This window comes from Astyanax mexicanus, chromosome 23 (assembly GCF_023375975.1).
Source record: "Astyanax mexicanus isolate ESR-SI-001 chromosome 23, AstMex3_surface, whole genome shotgun sequence".
NCBI lineage: Eukaryota > Metazoa > Chordata > Actinopteri > Characiformes > Acestrorhamphidae > Astyanax > Astyanax mexicanus.
Window position 1 is genome coordinate 27,758,227 of NC_064430.1, and position 16,284 is coordinate 27,774,510.

Consider the following 16,284-nt stretch of genomic DNA (forward strand, 5'->3'; position numbering starts at 1 on the left):
TTAAGTAAATAAAAATTAAAGATTCCTAAATAGTTCTTCATTTAGAATTTAATAAACCAAAAAACTGTGACAAAAAAGTCAAGTATTTAAATGGTTCTGTTAGTGGTCTGGATTCTGTATTGAACCAATACACCAATTAACCCTTGTATGGTGTTCATATTTTTGTTACTCGTTTACTTTGTTACTTGCATTTAATTCAGCAAAATTAAGCAATTCTACATTAAAATGCTTTACACATGCTTGCTTCACCTAAATTGAAAGCAATATAAACAGCTTACATGGTGAATATTTGCCCTTTACCTTTCTTATGTTACATTTCTTTTAAAAAGTGCTACTCTTTTTTTTATTAGTTTTTTAATAAAATGTAAAAGAAAATGAATTAAACTCAAGATATGAGTAGAACATTTGTTTAGTTTCAAATTTACAAATGTGTTTTGATATATGTTTTTCACAAAAAATGAGCCAATTCCAATGAGTTTGAGAAATATTTTTTCAGGATCATTTGATGAAAAAAAAATGGGTCCCACAGACCCGAACACCACACAAGGGTTAAATAGCACCCTCTCCCTTTATTTTCTCTAACATTAAAATAGTATTTTTTGGGACGTTTTTTGGCCTTTTTGGCTTCTTTTTTGTAACAGTTTAACTTAAGACCTTTTTTCCTAAATTTACCCACATTTATGCTTTTTTAGACTCTCAACCTCGACCTGGCCCTGGTTTACAGGTCTCAGATTTAACATCATCTTATCCTTCATCATTATACCCGTGTACCATGTTCATAAACGACTCGGACACGTTCCTCCCCTCTCCATCATCTCAGCTCACTCCAGATGAGAGGAAGCGCCTGACAGGTTCTCCTTTTAACCTTTTAGAGTGGAAGTTTCAGTCAGAATCAGTTATTTTCTTTCAGAATTTGGAGGAATACACTGTGATTTGGCTCGGTTAGCTCGCGCTAATTCCCAGAGCTTTGAGCTGACTGTGGCGGGAAAACTGTAATAATCTCATTAGCTCTGTGTGAGCGTTTATATTATACTTTAATTACCGAGGAATTTTCACTTTCTGACTTATAAATCCTCAGAGTGGGAAGTTTCTCGCTGCTCTGGGACTGGGAGGTGGGAAATTTGGCAGAAGATCTGAGCAGGGCTGCTGGAAGTCAGGGTGAACACCATGTTTAGAGTCATTGAACACAAGGCAGGAATACCCTCTGGACAGGACACTAGCCCATCACAGGGTACCACACACAACAAATCACCCACACCTCGGGGGTAATTTAGCATAGGCAATTTGCTGAACCCACAAAGCCAGGCCCCTGGAACCGAGCGACACACATACTGACTGCGACACCACTGTGCTGACTAAGGAGCAACCCATTAACCACGTCTACTGGGAACAAAGAGTAGTTCTTCTAAAATTCTTGTCTCTTCTAATGCCAGGTTCACACTACATGATTTTAGCCCAGGTGTTTTTTTAGACATTGACAGTTTTTCACGGATCACAGAGAAAAACTCTTCTTTGAGACAAATCTGAGATTTCTTCTTGCCAATGCATCGCCGACCAGTTGTAGACGCTTGGCAAATATTTGCCATGCTAGATATCTGACCCAGTCAACGACTGGGATTTAGGAGCAGCGACTTCATACTGCCAATGGAATTATGGAGAAAGAAAGAACCACAGGTTCAAAACGCATCCCCTGCTTTACTAGAGCCATTTATGGAAAGTCTTAACACTCTCTGTTCCCCCATAATATTATAAAATGATTGTAAAACTCTAGAGGGAGTTCACGAATAAGTCCTCTATAAATGGGGTAAATGGAACTAAAAGCTAAAAAGTATTCTTTCATTTTTCATTCTACTTTCATTTTAGAAAGTAGAATAATGTATTTTACTTAAAAAGCAAAGAAAGCATGTCTGTATATTTTAGTTTATCTACAGAAAACAGGTTTTACACTGTAAAGACACTAGCATTACTGCTACTGTGAGCTGATTGGTTGGCGAGCTGATCCTGGAGATGCAGGTAGAGCACGTTTAAAAGGCGTATAACTGGAGTTCAAAACGATAAAAATGGATGTCTGCAGTACTGAAACATTTGATATAGTTCTGTTTTGAGGACATAAGTACATGTTTCAGTATAAAACTAATCAGACATTTATAAACTCTGATTTTACTCATATGCTTCATATGAACCCGTTCATGTTGGACTCACTTTAAGTGCGTATTCACATCTATAGAAATTCACTGGCATGGCATCGCTAGTTCTCATGTGTTTAGTTCAGGTGTGTTCTCGTGATGAAACATGTTTCTGGAGAGCATCCAGGTGAGTCAGTGATTCCTCACAGCAAAAGAATAGTGTAATTTGTGACCCCGTCTCAACAGCTGATGGTCTCACGATTACAGCACAACCAGTCATGTAGTGTGAACGGCACAACGACTGACCACTCTAAAAGTAGTGTAGTGTGAACCTGGCATAAGATCCCATTCTCGTTCTGTTGTACAGTTGTACTGTAGATCACCCCATGCAGACAGAGTCCTGCGACTGTGTACTACTGAATGTTCCTGGATTCTACACTATATGTATGTAAAAGTACTGCAATGCTTTTATGGTGATACGCTATTCTAAATTTACCTCAGCACTTCTATACTAATAAAGTATTTACTTCAGTGCTGTTCTAATAAAGATTTTATTTCAACAGTGCAATTCTAATAAATAATTAACTTCAGCAGTGCTGTTTTTAATAAAGAATTTACCTCAGCAGTGCAATTCTAATAGCGAATTTACCTCAGCAGTGCAATTCCAATAATGAATGTACCTCATGAGTGCTGTTCTACTAAAGAATTGATTGCAGCAGTGCTGTTCTAATAAATATTTACTTCAGAAGTTCTATACTAAGAAAGAATTTAGCAGCAATTTATCGCTGCAGTGCTATTCTAATTAAGAATTTCCGTCAGCAGTGCTGTTATAGTAAAGTATTTAGTTTAGCAGTACTGTTCTAATAAAGAATTTACTTTAGCAGTTCTATTCTAATAAATGATTTACCTCAGCAGTGCAGTTCTAATAAAGGATTTGCCTCAGCAGTGCTATTCTAATAATGTATTGCAGGAGTGCTGTTATAATAAAGAATTTACTGCAGCAGTGCTGTTCTACTAAAGGATTTACCAAGAATTCATTGCAGCAGTGCTATTGTAATAAAAAAAATACTTCAGCAGTTCTATACTAATTAAGAACTCATTGCATCAGTGCTATTCTAGTAAAAAAAATATTGCAGCAGTGCACTGTACATTTACTTATGTACATTTATGAATTACATTTACATTTATTACTTTTTTAACACTTTTAAAGTCTAATCTTGCTGGGTGTTGAAAGTCAGATCCAGTTATATGTATTTTTTTGGTAATACTCTGAGTATACTGTAGTAAAAAGAAGGAGTACTGTAATTACACTACACTTCCCAGCTTCACTGAGGGTTTGTTGGGAAATCTGCCAGTTCACGCTGTCAGCTACGACAGCACGGGCACCCGATGGGAGCTGCTTTTTGTTTTGGCTTTTCTCAGAGCACCAAAACCATCTGCGGCGCCGCTACATGCTTCACACGACAAACGATCACCTTTATCTTCTGAGCCTGAAGCCTGGAGTTTATTATAATCGGTGAATGCAGTCCATGCTGAATAGATTTAATACTTATACAATAACCTGGGCTTGAATTACAGGTCCAACTCTATAAATTACCATAGAAATTGGCTCACAAATGGCCGTAATGGCTCACCATCACCATCTCTTCAGCACTAAACATCTCGGGAGCAGAGAACACATTGCTCGGTCCCTTTAGTGCCCTTTAAAGTGGCTGTATTTCAATACGGGCTTGGATCGGCTCCTCAGAATAGGAGCATTAAAGGGAGCACTCTCCTGTAAAGTGCCCTAGTGCGAAAAAAAAAGACCAATCCAATCAACCGTCCATGATAATAAAGCAGTGAAGCTGTTTATTAACATTAGAGTTGCTTTTGCACAATAAGATTTCAAAGTATTACCGGGGACATAATAATGAGAATTAAGAATTTACTCGATTCAGGTGTGAGCATCAATAAACTAAACAAATGAAACAAAAATGGAACAGCAGAGACTGAACGGAGGCAGTAATGATGGGTCAGGAGTACCAGACTGGAAATAGCAATAATGGGCCAGTAGTGACAGAATGGTCACAGCTATGATGTGTCCATAGTAACGGAATAGAGGCAGTAATTGTGGAGCTATAATTTAAAAAATTAAAAGAATAGAGACAGTACTCATAGTGCAGCTAAATGAATTAGACATTAGTAGACCAATAGTACCAGAATTGAGGCAGTAAATATGAGGCAGAGGTAGAAACATAGAGGCGGTGATGTTGAGCCAGTAGTAACAGAAATGATGCAGTGATGTTGGGCCAATAATAGCAAAGAAGAGGCAGTAATCATAGCGCAGCTAAGTGAATGAGACAATAGACCATTAGTGACAGAGTGGAAGCAGTAAATATGTGGCAGTAGTAGCAGAAAAGAGGCAGTGATTTTGGGCCAATCATAGCAAAAAATATAATAATTGTTGTAATAATGTGAGTACTATTAGACCAGTAGTGCCAGAATGGACACAGTAAAGAAAATGCAGTGGTAACAAAATAGAGACAGTGATGTTGCTCCAATGGTAACAAAATGGAGGCAGTAATAATAGGGCAGCAGAGTAAATGAGGCAGTAGTAGTAACGCTTGTGCTAGAATAGAGAGAGTAAAGAATTTGCAGTGGCGACAGAATAGAGGCAGTGACGATGAAGCAATAATAGCAGAATAGAGACAGTAATAACGGAACAATAACAGCAGAATAGAGGCAGTAATGATGGAGCAGTAATAGCAGAATAGAGGCAGTAATAACAGAGCCATAAACAGCAGAATAGAGGCAGTAATAACAGAGCCATAAACAGCAGAATAGAGGCAGTAATAACAGAACAATAATAGCAGAATAGAGGCAGTAATGATGGAGCAATAATAGCAGAATAGAGGCAGTAATGATGGAGCAATAATAGCAGAATAGAGGCATTAATAACAGAACAATAATAGCAGAATAGAGGCAGTAATGATGGAGCAATAATAGCAGAATAGAGGCAGTAATAATAGGGCAGCAGTAGTAGTAATATACTAGTAGAGGCAGAATGGAGACAGTAAAGACTATGCAGTGGTAACAGAATAGAGGCAGTGATGATGAAGCAATAATAGCAGAATAGAGGCAGTAATGATGGAGCAAAAATAGCAGAATTGAGGCAGTCATAATAGGGCAACAGAATATGTGAGACAGTAGTAGTAATAGACTAGTAGTAACAGAATAGAGGCAGGGATGCTGTCCTGCCAATAGTAACAGAATAGAGGCAGTAATGATGGAGCAATAATAGCAGAATAGAGGAAGTAATAATAGAGCAGCAGAATACCTGAGACAGTAGTAGCAATATACTAGTAGTGTCAGAATGGAGAGAGTAAAGGTTATGCAGTGGTAACAGAATAGAGGCAGTGATGTTGTCCCACCAATAGTAGCAGAAAAGAGGCAGTAATAATAGGGCAGCAGAATAAGTGAGGCAGTTGTGCCAGAATGGAGACAGTAAGAGATGCAGTGGCAAAAAATAGAGGCAGTGATGATGTTGTGCCAGTAGTAAATGGAGAATGGAGTCAGTAATAATAAGACATTACTAGACATTAAGTAGTAGAGTAGATGCAGTAATACTAAGGAAGTAAGAATATTATAGAGGCAGTAAAAATTGAGCATTATGAAGAGAGATGATTCATTAATACTGGGGCTAGAGAAACTGTAGTAACAATTAGGCAGTAAGAAGAGAATAGAGGCCATGAAAACCAAAATAGAGGCAGTAATGGTGGGGCAATAGTAGGGAGCAGCATTAGGGAGCATTAATGGTGCAATACTACCGTAATGGAGGCACTAATGGTGCCCCAATAATCACGGACAGAGGCTGATAATAATCTAGCTTTTGGCTTTGCCAGTGAGAGTAATGTGTGAACACTTTGAGGTTAGATGAATTGGAAGTGTTCCAGTCCTCCCATTCCTCCCAGTAACCCCCCCCCCCCCCCCCCCCCCCCTGTGGTAGTGAATGAGGCATGTGGCCTTTCAGTCCCGGGTTTGACAGCGCTGCGCCGAGACGCCTCCGACTCCTCCAACACCATCTGGCGGCTGAAAGCTCTGGTGTGATATTAGGCCGCTTGCTTTCCATTAGATTTGCTTGTAAGTCGGAGGCGAGCGGCACCGAGTCTATTAAACTACAGACGGGGGGCGAGGCGGTGGGGGTTTATCTGACAGCCCCTCGCTCTCTGTCTGAGGTGGATGGTTTCTGATGCACAGACTGAATATGGGCATGAAAGCGGAGGCGCCACGCCGCTTATCGTGGCTTTCGTGTGCTGCTGTCTTCACCCAGAGGCTAAAAGCCCGTGGGATGCTGAAAGCATGACAACTGAACCGCCCTTAGCGGAGGAGCTGAAAATGTTATTGACCTAATTCAATTAATCTGCGTTTCTGCCAGCAGCCGTAGTACTAGCTAAACGTCCCCACGTTCCAAAGCAAATCATCGCTGTCGCAAGGCAGAAAAGCGCACAGCTGAAAATATGACTGAATACGAGGGATTTCTATTGGTTCATGACATGATTTCACTGTGATTTTTAAATTGTTTTTTTTATTTAATGGCAGCACTTTTAAATATACTTAAATATACTTAAATATACTTAGTGTGGGAGGTTTCATGGCTAAATGGGAGCAGCCTGGTGGCCAATCGTCATTAATTGCACATTATTGTACCAGTAAGAGCAGAGTGTTAAGGTTTAATTAGCAGGGTAAGAGCACAGTTCTGCTCAAAATATTGAAATGCACACAACATTATGGGTGACACACCAGAGTTCAAAAGAAGACAGATTGTTGGTGCACGTCTTGCTGGCGCATCTGTGACCAAGACAGCAAGTCTTTGTGATGTATCAAGAGCCACGGTATCCAGGGTAATGTCAGCATACCACCAAGAAGGACCAACCACATCCAACAGGATTAACTGTGGACGCTGTAAGAGGAAGCTGTCTGAAAGGGATGTTCGGGTGCTAACCTGGATTGTATCCTAAAAACATAAAACCACGGCTGATCAAATCACGCAGAATTCAATGTGCACCTCAACTCTCCTGTTTCCACCAGAACTGTTAATGCTTTTGCACACCTCAGGCGACTCTGTTTGTGGCGTGCTTGCAGAAATGGCTTCTTTCGCATCATTCTCCCATACAGCTTCTCCTTGTGCAAAGTGCGCTGTATTGTTGACCGATGTATTGTTGTTCAGAAGCATCTTAGAACAAAATGCTGGTGTTTGATTTTATCAGTTTGATCTATAAGAGCCTAAGGTATCAAAATACTTATTTAGGTGCTCTTATCTGGGGAGCTGTAAACTTGTAGTTTCTGAGGCTGGTAACTCTGATGAACTGATCCTGTACAACAGGGGAAACTCTTGCTCTTCCTTTCCTGAGGTGGTCCTGATGAGTGCCAGTTTCATCATAATGTTTTTTATGGTCTTTTTGACTGCACTTTTTCATTATATAATTGAGTAGTTCTTGCTTCTCATAATATCAAATATTCACTATTCACTGTATACCTGTAACTCTACCTCTTCTCAACTTTACAACTGATGCTCTCAAACACTTAATTAAGTGACAATAAATTCAAGTAATTAACTTTTGACGAGTTCAGCACAGCTGTTAACTGATCATAAATGTCATAAAGCTGAGAACTGAGAACTGAAAAAATCCAGCAGAGATGTGCAAAACTGTCTAATCTAAGCAGGAGGTGCTACTTTGAAGAATCTAAAATATATAAATCATATTCTGGTTTGTTTAACACATTTTGTGGTGTTTTTTTACTGACTTTAGTATTAATATACAATGCAGAGCATTAACAAAATATAAAAAAAACCACTAAATTTAAGAAGTGTCCCAACTTTTGACTGGTACAGTATATACCACAATGTTAATTAGGCTTAATTATAAAGTAAGATGTTTGTAGGGCACTGAGTGAATAATTAGACTTATGAACGGCCCTATTGGGAAAATTTAAGCAGATTTTATAGGCCCGTATCCAAGTCTAATTATTCACTCAGTGCATTAAAACAGTTCATACTGGCTGAGGTATCTCATCATAAATGAGTGAGGAATAGAAACCTGGTCCTGCTGGTGAATCCTGATGAATTGAGGAGCTTATCAAGGGGGAGTTTAATTGGAATGAGGGGTTTAATTGGCACTTATCTATTAATAATGTCAGAAGCCAGACATCTTCCATAACACGACAGACGGCATTAAAGCTTTCGGGTCCGCCTCTAACAGCTTCTTCGCCGGTCAGTGGCACGGTGCCAGCACAGTAATAGGAGAGCCTGTGATCAATGTTCTCGTATGCTTCTGTACCCACAATACCCCTGGCCTCGGTCTCCGCAGAACGGATCGATGCTGCACTAGACGGCACGCTCTGGAGATTATGGAGCTTCACTATGGGGAAGAACACACACAGCTATCATTGATCTCTATTAGAAATGGTGTGGCGTCCAATGAGAGCAGTGAAATGCTCCGATACGTTTGGTCACATTTATGACTGTTCAATTCATTTATGCGATTAAATATAAAGATATTAAGTCGGTATTGATGAGCAGCTTCATCTCAAGTACTGAGCTATACGAGAATCTGCAATGTAGAAGTGGATAGTTTAATTGAAAGCATGGGCAGCAGCAGAAAGTCTTTTAAAAGTGAAGCCGCCACAGGTCTAGCACCTCTGCTGGTTGGTTGCGGTATGTCGTTTAGCCACGCCCACCCTCTTATGTTTTAATCACAATCAGCCACGCCCGTTTTTCATCTAATTTTTGGTACCACTTTAAAATAAGGCTCCTTTATAAAGGGTTTACTAATGGTTATTAATCACGGTATAAATCATTAATAAGCAGTTATAACACATACATACAAAGGGCAACAGGTACCAAATAATAATTCCACATTTGTTTATACTGTTACCTCCTGTTAAAGCTCAGATCTTACTATATTTTTATCTTATTTTTATCTTTTCCATCAGTCAGCATTAACATATCTGTTCATAACTTTATTCATTATATATATATATATATATATATATATATATATATACTATAATAATATATGAAATGACAAAACTGACTTTCTATATTATTTCATTTGATATGTTAAAAAAGTCACTGTTGTTCTTTCTATTTATGTGCTGTCAGTGCTTATTAAAGTTTTTAAATGGTTTACAACTTCATTTATAACCATCAGTAAACTCCTTTATAAACAATTTATAAGCCCTTTATTAAGAAGCCTTATTTTAAAGTGGTACATATTTTTTTTACTCTAAACTGTCTTTCTATCTCCAACCCATGTCCAACTCCAAATTCCAACAGTTGTTTTTTCTGTGCTTATATTGACAATTTTTTTAAATCAGTTTATTAACATTATTCTGTTATATTATCATTAGAAGGCAGGGCTACACATAGGAATGACGTAACTGACAGACAGCCTTAACACACTACACAAACTGAGAATCTAGTGGGAAAAAACTAAACCCTATCTGGACGGAATTAGTTTCTCAGGGGGGCATCTGTGAAAAATATTTTACACTTCTACTCTGTGATAAAACTCTTGCATCAATACTACAATTGAAAAAAAAAAACAGGAGGACCAGTGATTTTTTTTTATTGGGCTTTCTCAGTCACATGACATCGCGTTCAGTTGCTCCTTCATTTCCACACTCTGTTGTGTTTTTAACTTGGATCTCCATGGAAACGCGCACCCAAAGTGTAATTACAGTGCACAGCAGTGGATAAATAGCTAATTTATTAAACTCGAGATGATTAAACTCAGAGATGTCCGTCCGGATGGGACTAAAATTACTGGAGGACCACGGAGTTTACAGAAACAGGAGATAATTCAGCCTGTAATTTACACAGAGGACGTCTGAGAAAAAAAAAAGAGAAAATTACCCCAGGATCCCCTGAGAAACTAATCTCTTCCAGAAAGGGCTTTAGACTGTGCTGTAAACTCAATGAAGGCAGTCTGGGACACTTGTTCTGGGATAAGGCAGCAGGTCTACCTAACTTAGGTAGACACACTAGTTGTAGCTTGTAGGCTGTAAAAGTGTTTGGCAGGCAGCCTTGGCTTGAACAGATCAGTCGTCTTTATTACATGGAGTAGCTGAGTTGTAGCTGAGATATCAGATAACAGATAAATAGCTAATAAATCAATAATACTATTATTGATTACATGGTGTGATTGTGCACTCTGTATGAAGCTCTCTGCATTTTTTTCCAGTAACTTTGAAGTTTGAAGCAAAAAATGGCCAACACACACTAAGAAAAGTAAGTACAGATTTGTGCTTAATAGAGTACAAAGCTTGTCACTGGGGCTGTACCTTATATTGAGGTACAAAAAAGTACCTTTCAGTGAAAGTCATTTTTTGTACCCATGGTTTTTGTGCCAGTAAAGAATATACACATTATGAACAATATCATCAACTAAATATGGTTTAAAAACTTGATGATCCAAAATGATCTGGCTTTCAAATAAAAAATGTGCAATTTAAATATATATTGTTTATTTGTGCAGTGATACAGAATACTGAATGTACCTTTTGTCTGGTTAAATGGTACAAATTTGTACTTATTTCTGTTAGAAATTACTTTTTACTTCAGAGGGAACAAATCTGACCCTGTAAAGACCAATATTGTACCTTTGAGGGTACAATTATGAAGAGTGTACCTTTGAGTACAAAAAAGTACTCATATCGTACCTCTGTTTTTTAGAGTGCATGATCTACAGTAGCTAATCATGTGTTATCCCCTCAGCTAATAGTAGTGTACTTAGACATGCTATTCGTATAGTTCGTAGGGTTCGTATATTCATGAAACCCTAGAAAAGTCATGGAATTTGAAAATAGTCCTGGATAATTTTTGGAAAAATAAAAATACACAGAAAGTCATGAAAATGTGTGTTTTTAATTATTGACTGAGAAAAGCTATTTTGAGCTTACAAATACATCAGCTCAGAGTTAGTTCAGTATAATAAGCCCTCACAATGGAACTCTTAGGATCTGACACACATTTTATTATTATTGAAGATTGTGTCAACATTGCTTAAAGAAAAGTTATTGTTTTTATTTTATTTATTTTTTAAAGATTGTATGTTCATGAAAATTGGCCTTAAAAACTTGGAAAAGTCATAAAAAAGTCATGGAACATTATTGGCTAAAAAGTCTTAGTAACTAGTATTTGTTCTCGGTTTTGCATAGACAGCACCCAAAAAAATATGCTTCAAAAACTTAAAAATGATTAGTTTCTCTGATTTTACTATGTATAGGTATGTGTTTGAGTACAATTAACACTATTGTTTTATTCAATAAACTACTGACAACTTTTCTTTCAAATTCCAAATAAAAATATTGAGCTTTCAGTCCCAAATAATGCAAAGAAAACAAGTTTATAATCATTTAAAAACAACAATACTAATGTTTTAAGCACAGATTTCATACGTCTTGGCATGTTTTCCTCCACCAGTCTTACACATTGATTTTTGGTGACCTTATGCCTTTACTCCTGGTGCAAAAATTCAAGCTGTTCAGCTTTGTTTGATGGCTTGTCATCATTCATCTTCCTCTTTTTTTCGTTCCAGAGGTTTTCAGTGGGGTTCAGTTCTTCTCTCTGTAATTTGGTGTAATTTGATTTACTGAACTTATTTTTTTATTGCAGTTATATTATACTTACTATACATACTAAGAATCCATGAGGAAAATCCACTCTGCTTCTGGTCCTTTAGGCTACACTGTAAGCTCAATGATGGCAGTCTGAGACTGTGCTTGGTCAGGCAGAATGGGGTGGGGCTACCAAATGAGTAGCCAAGTCTTTTTCTACATTTTACAACATGGCAGACAATTTTTCTTTATTTTTTATATAACAGAATAGAATGGGAACACAGAACTGGGCTATTTAGGGCATTAAATCGGCTCTTTTCATTTGTTAACATGTTACAGCACTATTACTACAGCTGATTATTTGATTTGTGAGGATTATGGTTTAACCAGGCTAAAATCTGTCGATTTTTATTAAAATACCATTTTTAATAAGCAAAAAACACAAACAGGAAATACTCCGCACTTCAGCAGCCTTTTATTGCCCAGCTGAATCAATAATAACAGCCCACAGATCAATAATGAGCATCCACAGAGCCGTGAACTGTGTTATGAATATGAAACACTGTACACGCTATAAAGACCAAAGTAAAAGAGAGGAAAAGTCTCTACAGTGCAGGTAAATATATAAAATATAATGGATATACTGGATTTTGGATGATTGCTGTGAGGATTTGATTGCATTCAGCGACTAGAGCCACACTTTAGGATGTTGAATGGTCATCATCCCACTTGATCCCCAAGCAAGATTCTCTTAACCCTTGTGTGTTTGGGTCTGTGGGATCCGTTTTCACCCCCCCCCCCCCCACACACACACACATTTATATTACATACAGTATGTTTGGCCAAGGGCTAATAAACATTGCTTCATTTGTAAATTTGAAACTAAACAAATTTTCTACTCATATCTTGAGTTTAATTCATTTTCTTTTACATTTTATTAAAAAACTAATAAAAAAAAAGAGTAGCATTTTTTTAAAGAAATGTAACATAAGAAAGGTAAAGGGAAAATATTAACCATGTAAGCTGTTTATATTGCTTGCAATTTACAAGTAACAGAGTAAACGAGTAACAAAAATATGAACACCACACAAGGGTTACATGTAGTGTAAATATTTGATATATTTTAGTATTTTTCTTAAATTACCTTATTTGTATTATATTTAAATGATGTTTTCTGTAAAAAGGGCCTTATTTTGTTTTAAAAACAAAATCTGATATTTTAGCATTTGGTCAAGAAACTGTGCTAAAAATGTACGATTATAATATGCCAATGGAATTGACAATGAATTTAATAATTTTAGAAAATTCCTTTTAGATATTATAACATGTTCATAACATTCGTAAAAAAAAAAATCAGATATTTGGACTAAATCACTGAGCATATAGAGTTCCTGTTGCATACAGTACCCCAATCATCGCTAAAGTGTCTATTAGAGTGGCCGGTACCACTTTAAAATAAGACTACCTTTATAAAGGGTTTATAAATGGTTTACAATTAGTTTATTGATGTTACTAATTAGGTTGTAAATGCCTTAAAAATGAATAATAATCAGTTATAACACATACGTAGAAAGGGCAGCAATATAGAAGGCTGTGGGTTCACTATTTTTATTTTTAAGTCATTTACAGCCTAATTAGTAACCATTAATAAACTAATTGTAAACCATTTATAAACCCTTTATAAAGGTAGTCTTATTTTAAAGTGGTACCGAGTGGCCAAACAGAGACAAGTGGCTCAAAAAGGATAAATATTCTTGTAGGAGGCACCTCCCAGCACTGGTGTCTTGGGTTCAAGTTCCTATCTGGGTGGAGTTTCCATGTTCTCCCTGTGTATTTCTTGGTTTCCTCCAGGGTTTCCTCCCACAATCCAAAAACATGGAGATCGAGAAAATTGGATACTCTAAATTGCCCAGAAAAATTTAGACTCTGAACTGATCTGGTGTAAATGTGTAAATGTGTGGTATGTATGTATATTTGTGTGTGTGTAAAATTTATGTATGATTGTGTTCCCAGAGATGGACTGGCACACTGTCCTACGTAAAATGCCGTAGTGCCCGATACAGTCCTCCAGGTGGACGGTTGTTTCCGGTTGAGAGTATGCTGTGCGCTTTTGGCTGCTGCTTCTCACCAGTGTGTGGATGAGTGCTGAGTATATATGGTTGTGTGTAAAATGTGTAAACATTTAGAGCGTACTTGGGTTTCTAGAAAGGTGCTATATAAGTTGAACTTCATTCCTAAACAATAACGATGAGCTCTATAGGTGCATGGAAATGTTGTAATGTGTTTTAGTGAGCGCCACCTATGGGTGCTTTTCTGGCCTTCCTGTTGATGTGGGTGCCTTTGTGGTTAAAGTGCATCCAGAAACAAGCAAAGGTACAAGTTTAGGTACTGACACAATGCACCCTCAAACCTAAAGAAAATAAATAAAAATAAACCCACCCTCAAAAAACAAATAGAAATAAATAAAATGGTGCCCTTTTTTTTTGATAAAACTTACAAAATAGAAAACAAGTACAATTTAATATGCTATTAAGTAAAGACTTTTCCCCATTGGGCTTGAATTGCAAAACAAAGCTTTTAAATAAGTGCCAGTGTTCTATTAAATGAGATGATCTAAACTGTAGTGTGTATGGAACCTGGTATTTATATATTTATATATATATATTTTTTTATTTAATTTATTCATTTATTTTTTGTTTATTTATTATTACTTTTATTTTGTTTTTCGTTTTAATGTTTTGTATTTTCATTCTTGTTCTTAGTTCTATTACTCATTTAATCACTTATCATTTTTAATGTTTTATAAATTTTTTATTTTTATGTAATTTTTTATGATATTTTAGAATTTTCTGTTTTACACACATATATATATATATATATATATATATATATATATATATATATATATATATATATATATATTAAATGTTGATTTAAAATGCATACTTTTATTTATTTATTATTATTATTTTTTTTACTAGGTTATTTCATATTATTTCTAAATTATCATTAAATGTGTTAAATCCCTTTGATGTTATAAAGGCTCGGCAACATTAGGGTCACCCTTAATGTTTCATCCCGAGTGAAAATAAAGGTTAATTGATTGATTGATTGATTGATTGATTGGTACACGGTTGGAAGATGTATCAGGGACAGTTGCTTGTTTTACTTTAGATGGGGAGCTAGAGCTGCTGCTGCGTTCATTCCTTTAAGAGCAGCACTTCTCCCACTCTGCAGTAGAGACCAGAGGAGGGAGAAAGACTGTGGAGAGCAGCCTACTCATTTAAATAACCCCGCCCCTGAGGGCTGCCTCGCGGTCACAGGCTGCAGAGCGGAGCGGAGCTGACGGTCTGTTATTGGTCCCGCCCATAACCAGCCCTTTTACAATAACCACACCTTTTTGAATAGAGCTGAATAATGTTTTTTAAAAAACTAATTCTATGGGGATATAAAAATTTTACAATGTAATCAGAGGTTACACTAGCTGCTGCATTTAAATAATGGAGGTAGAATTACAGTAAATTGGAATAAAAAACATGATTGAAAGTTGTTCTGTTTTGCCATTGAAACCTATGGGGATGGTTGGGGTGACACAACTTTCTGAAACCAAACAGCAGGGGGCGCTCGACCTGTGGTGGCTTCACTTTTGAGAGACGATGCTCTGTCCAGCTATACACAGTCTATGATAAAAACACATCGTCCTTAATTGTAAATTCAAATTAATTGATAAAATCGATTAATCGCCCAGCTCTACTTCATAGTCTGAATCACTTTTCTATTTATTTACAATTTAGGACAAAAATAAATGAGACTGATACTGTATATGTAATAAATGTTTTTTTTTTATATTGCATGTCCAAAATCAATATTTGGTTTTAATGTTGTTGTTTTTATTTCTCTTCCAGCCTGGATTCTCCTCCTGGTGATAGAAGAGGGCTTTGCTCTGGCACAAAGAATCAGAGGTAAGACATGTTCCAGTCTAAATCTGCCAAACGTGTCCTGAGTAACACGAGACTCTGAACACGTTCTACAGTCAGATAAAAAGGGTTTCTCTGAGTTGCTCTTTGGGAGGTTAGCAGGCGTTCGTCCATTATGGCACAAATGGCAGCGTGTAATCATGTGTCCTGTGGATAGATAGCGAAATTACCACGTAATGCTAACATACTCTGATCATTATCCCTGTTTTTGATTCCTTTGAAAATCTTCTCGCCTGAAATGTCTCCGAAACAGTCGGACACATAAGAGCCTCCCGCAGGATCGTTGCGAAATGATAGCCTTTATGTTCATTATGTGACAGTGAGAACGTTTCTTCCAGATCTCTCCAGCGCGTCTTTGTTCAGGGTAACGTCTCACACTGAGAAAGTGAAGTCCCGGGGAGTAAAATCTTCTCAGGTCTAGACTTAATGTGCAATGTTTCTAATGATACGATCGGTATGAGAAAATTAAAGGTTTATTAAAACCTATTTCTAAACATTTCTACTTGTTGTAAGTCATTTAATAAAAATTGTGTTCTTTTTCTATAGAAAAACATGTTTAAATTTTTAATCATCTTTACAGGGAC

At 36.9% G+C, this 16,284-nt stretch overlaps 1 protein-coding gene across 1 annotated transcript in view; it reads left to right on the forward strand.

Moving 5' to 3' along the window:
- Positions 1-16,284, forward strand: part of LOC103023182 (neuropilin and tolloid-like protein 2) — a 62,717-nt gene that overhangs the window by 5,687 nt on the left and 40,746 nt on the right. Inside the window, exon 2 of the mRNA XM_022665939.2 lies at positions 15,629-15,685. Coding sequence (XP_022521660.2) covers positions 15,629-15,685 — 57 coding nt within the window. The remainder of the gene's footprint in view (positions 1-15,628; positions 15,686-16,284) is intronic.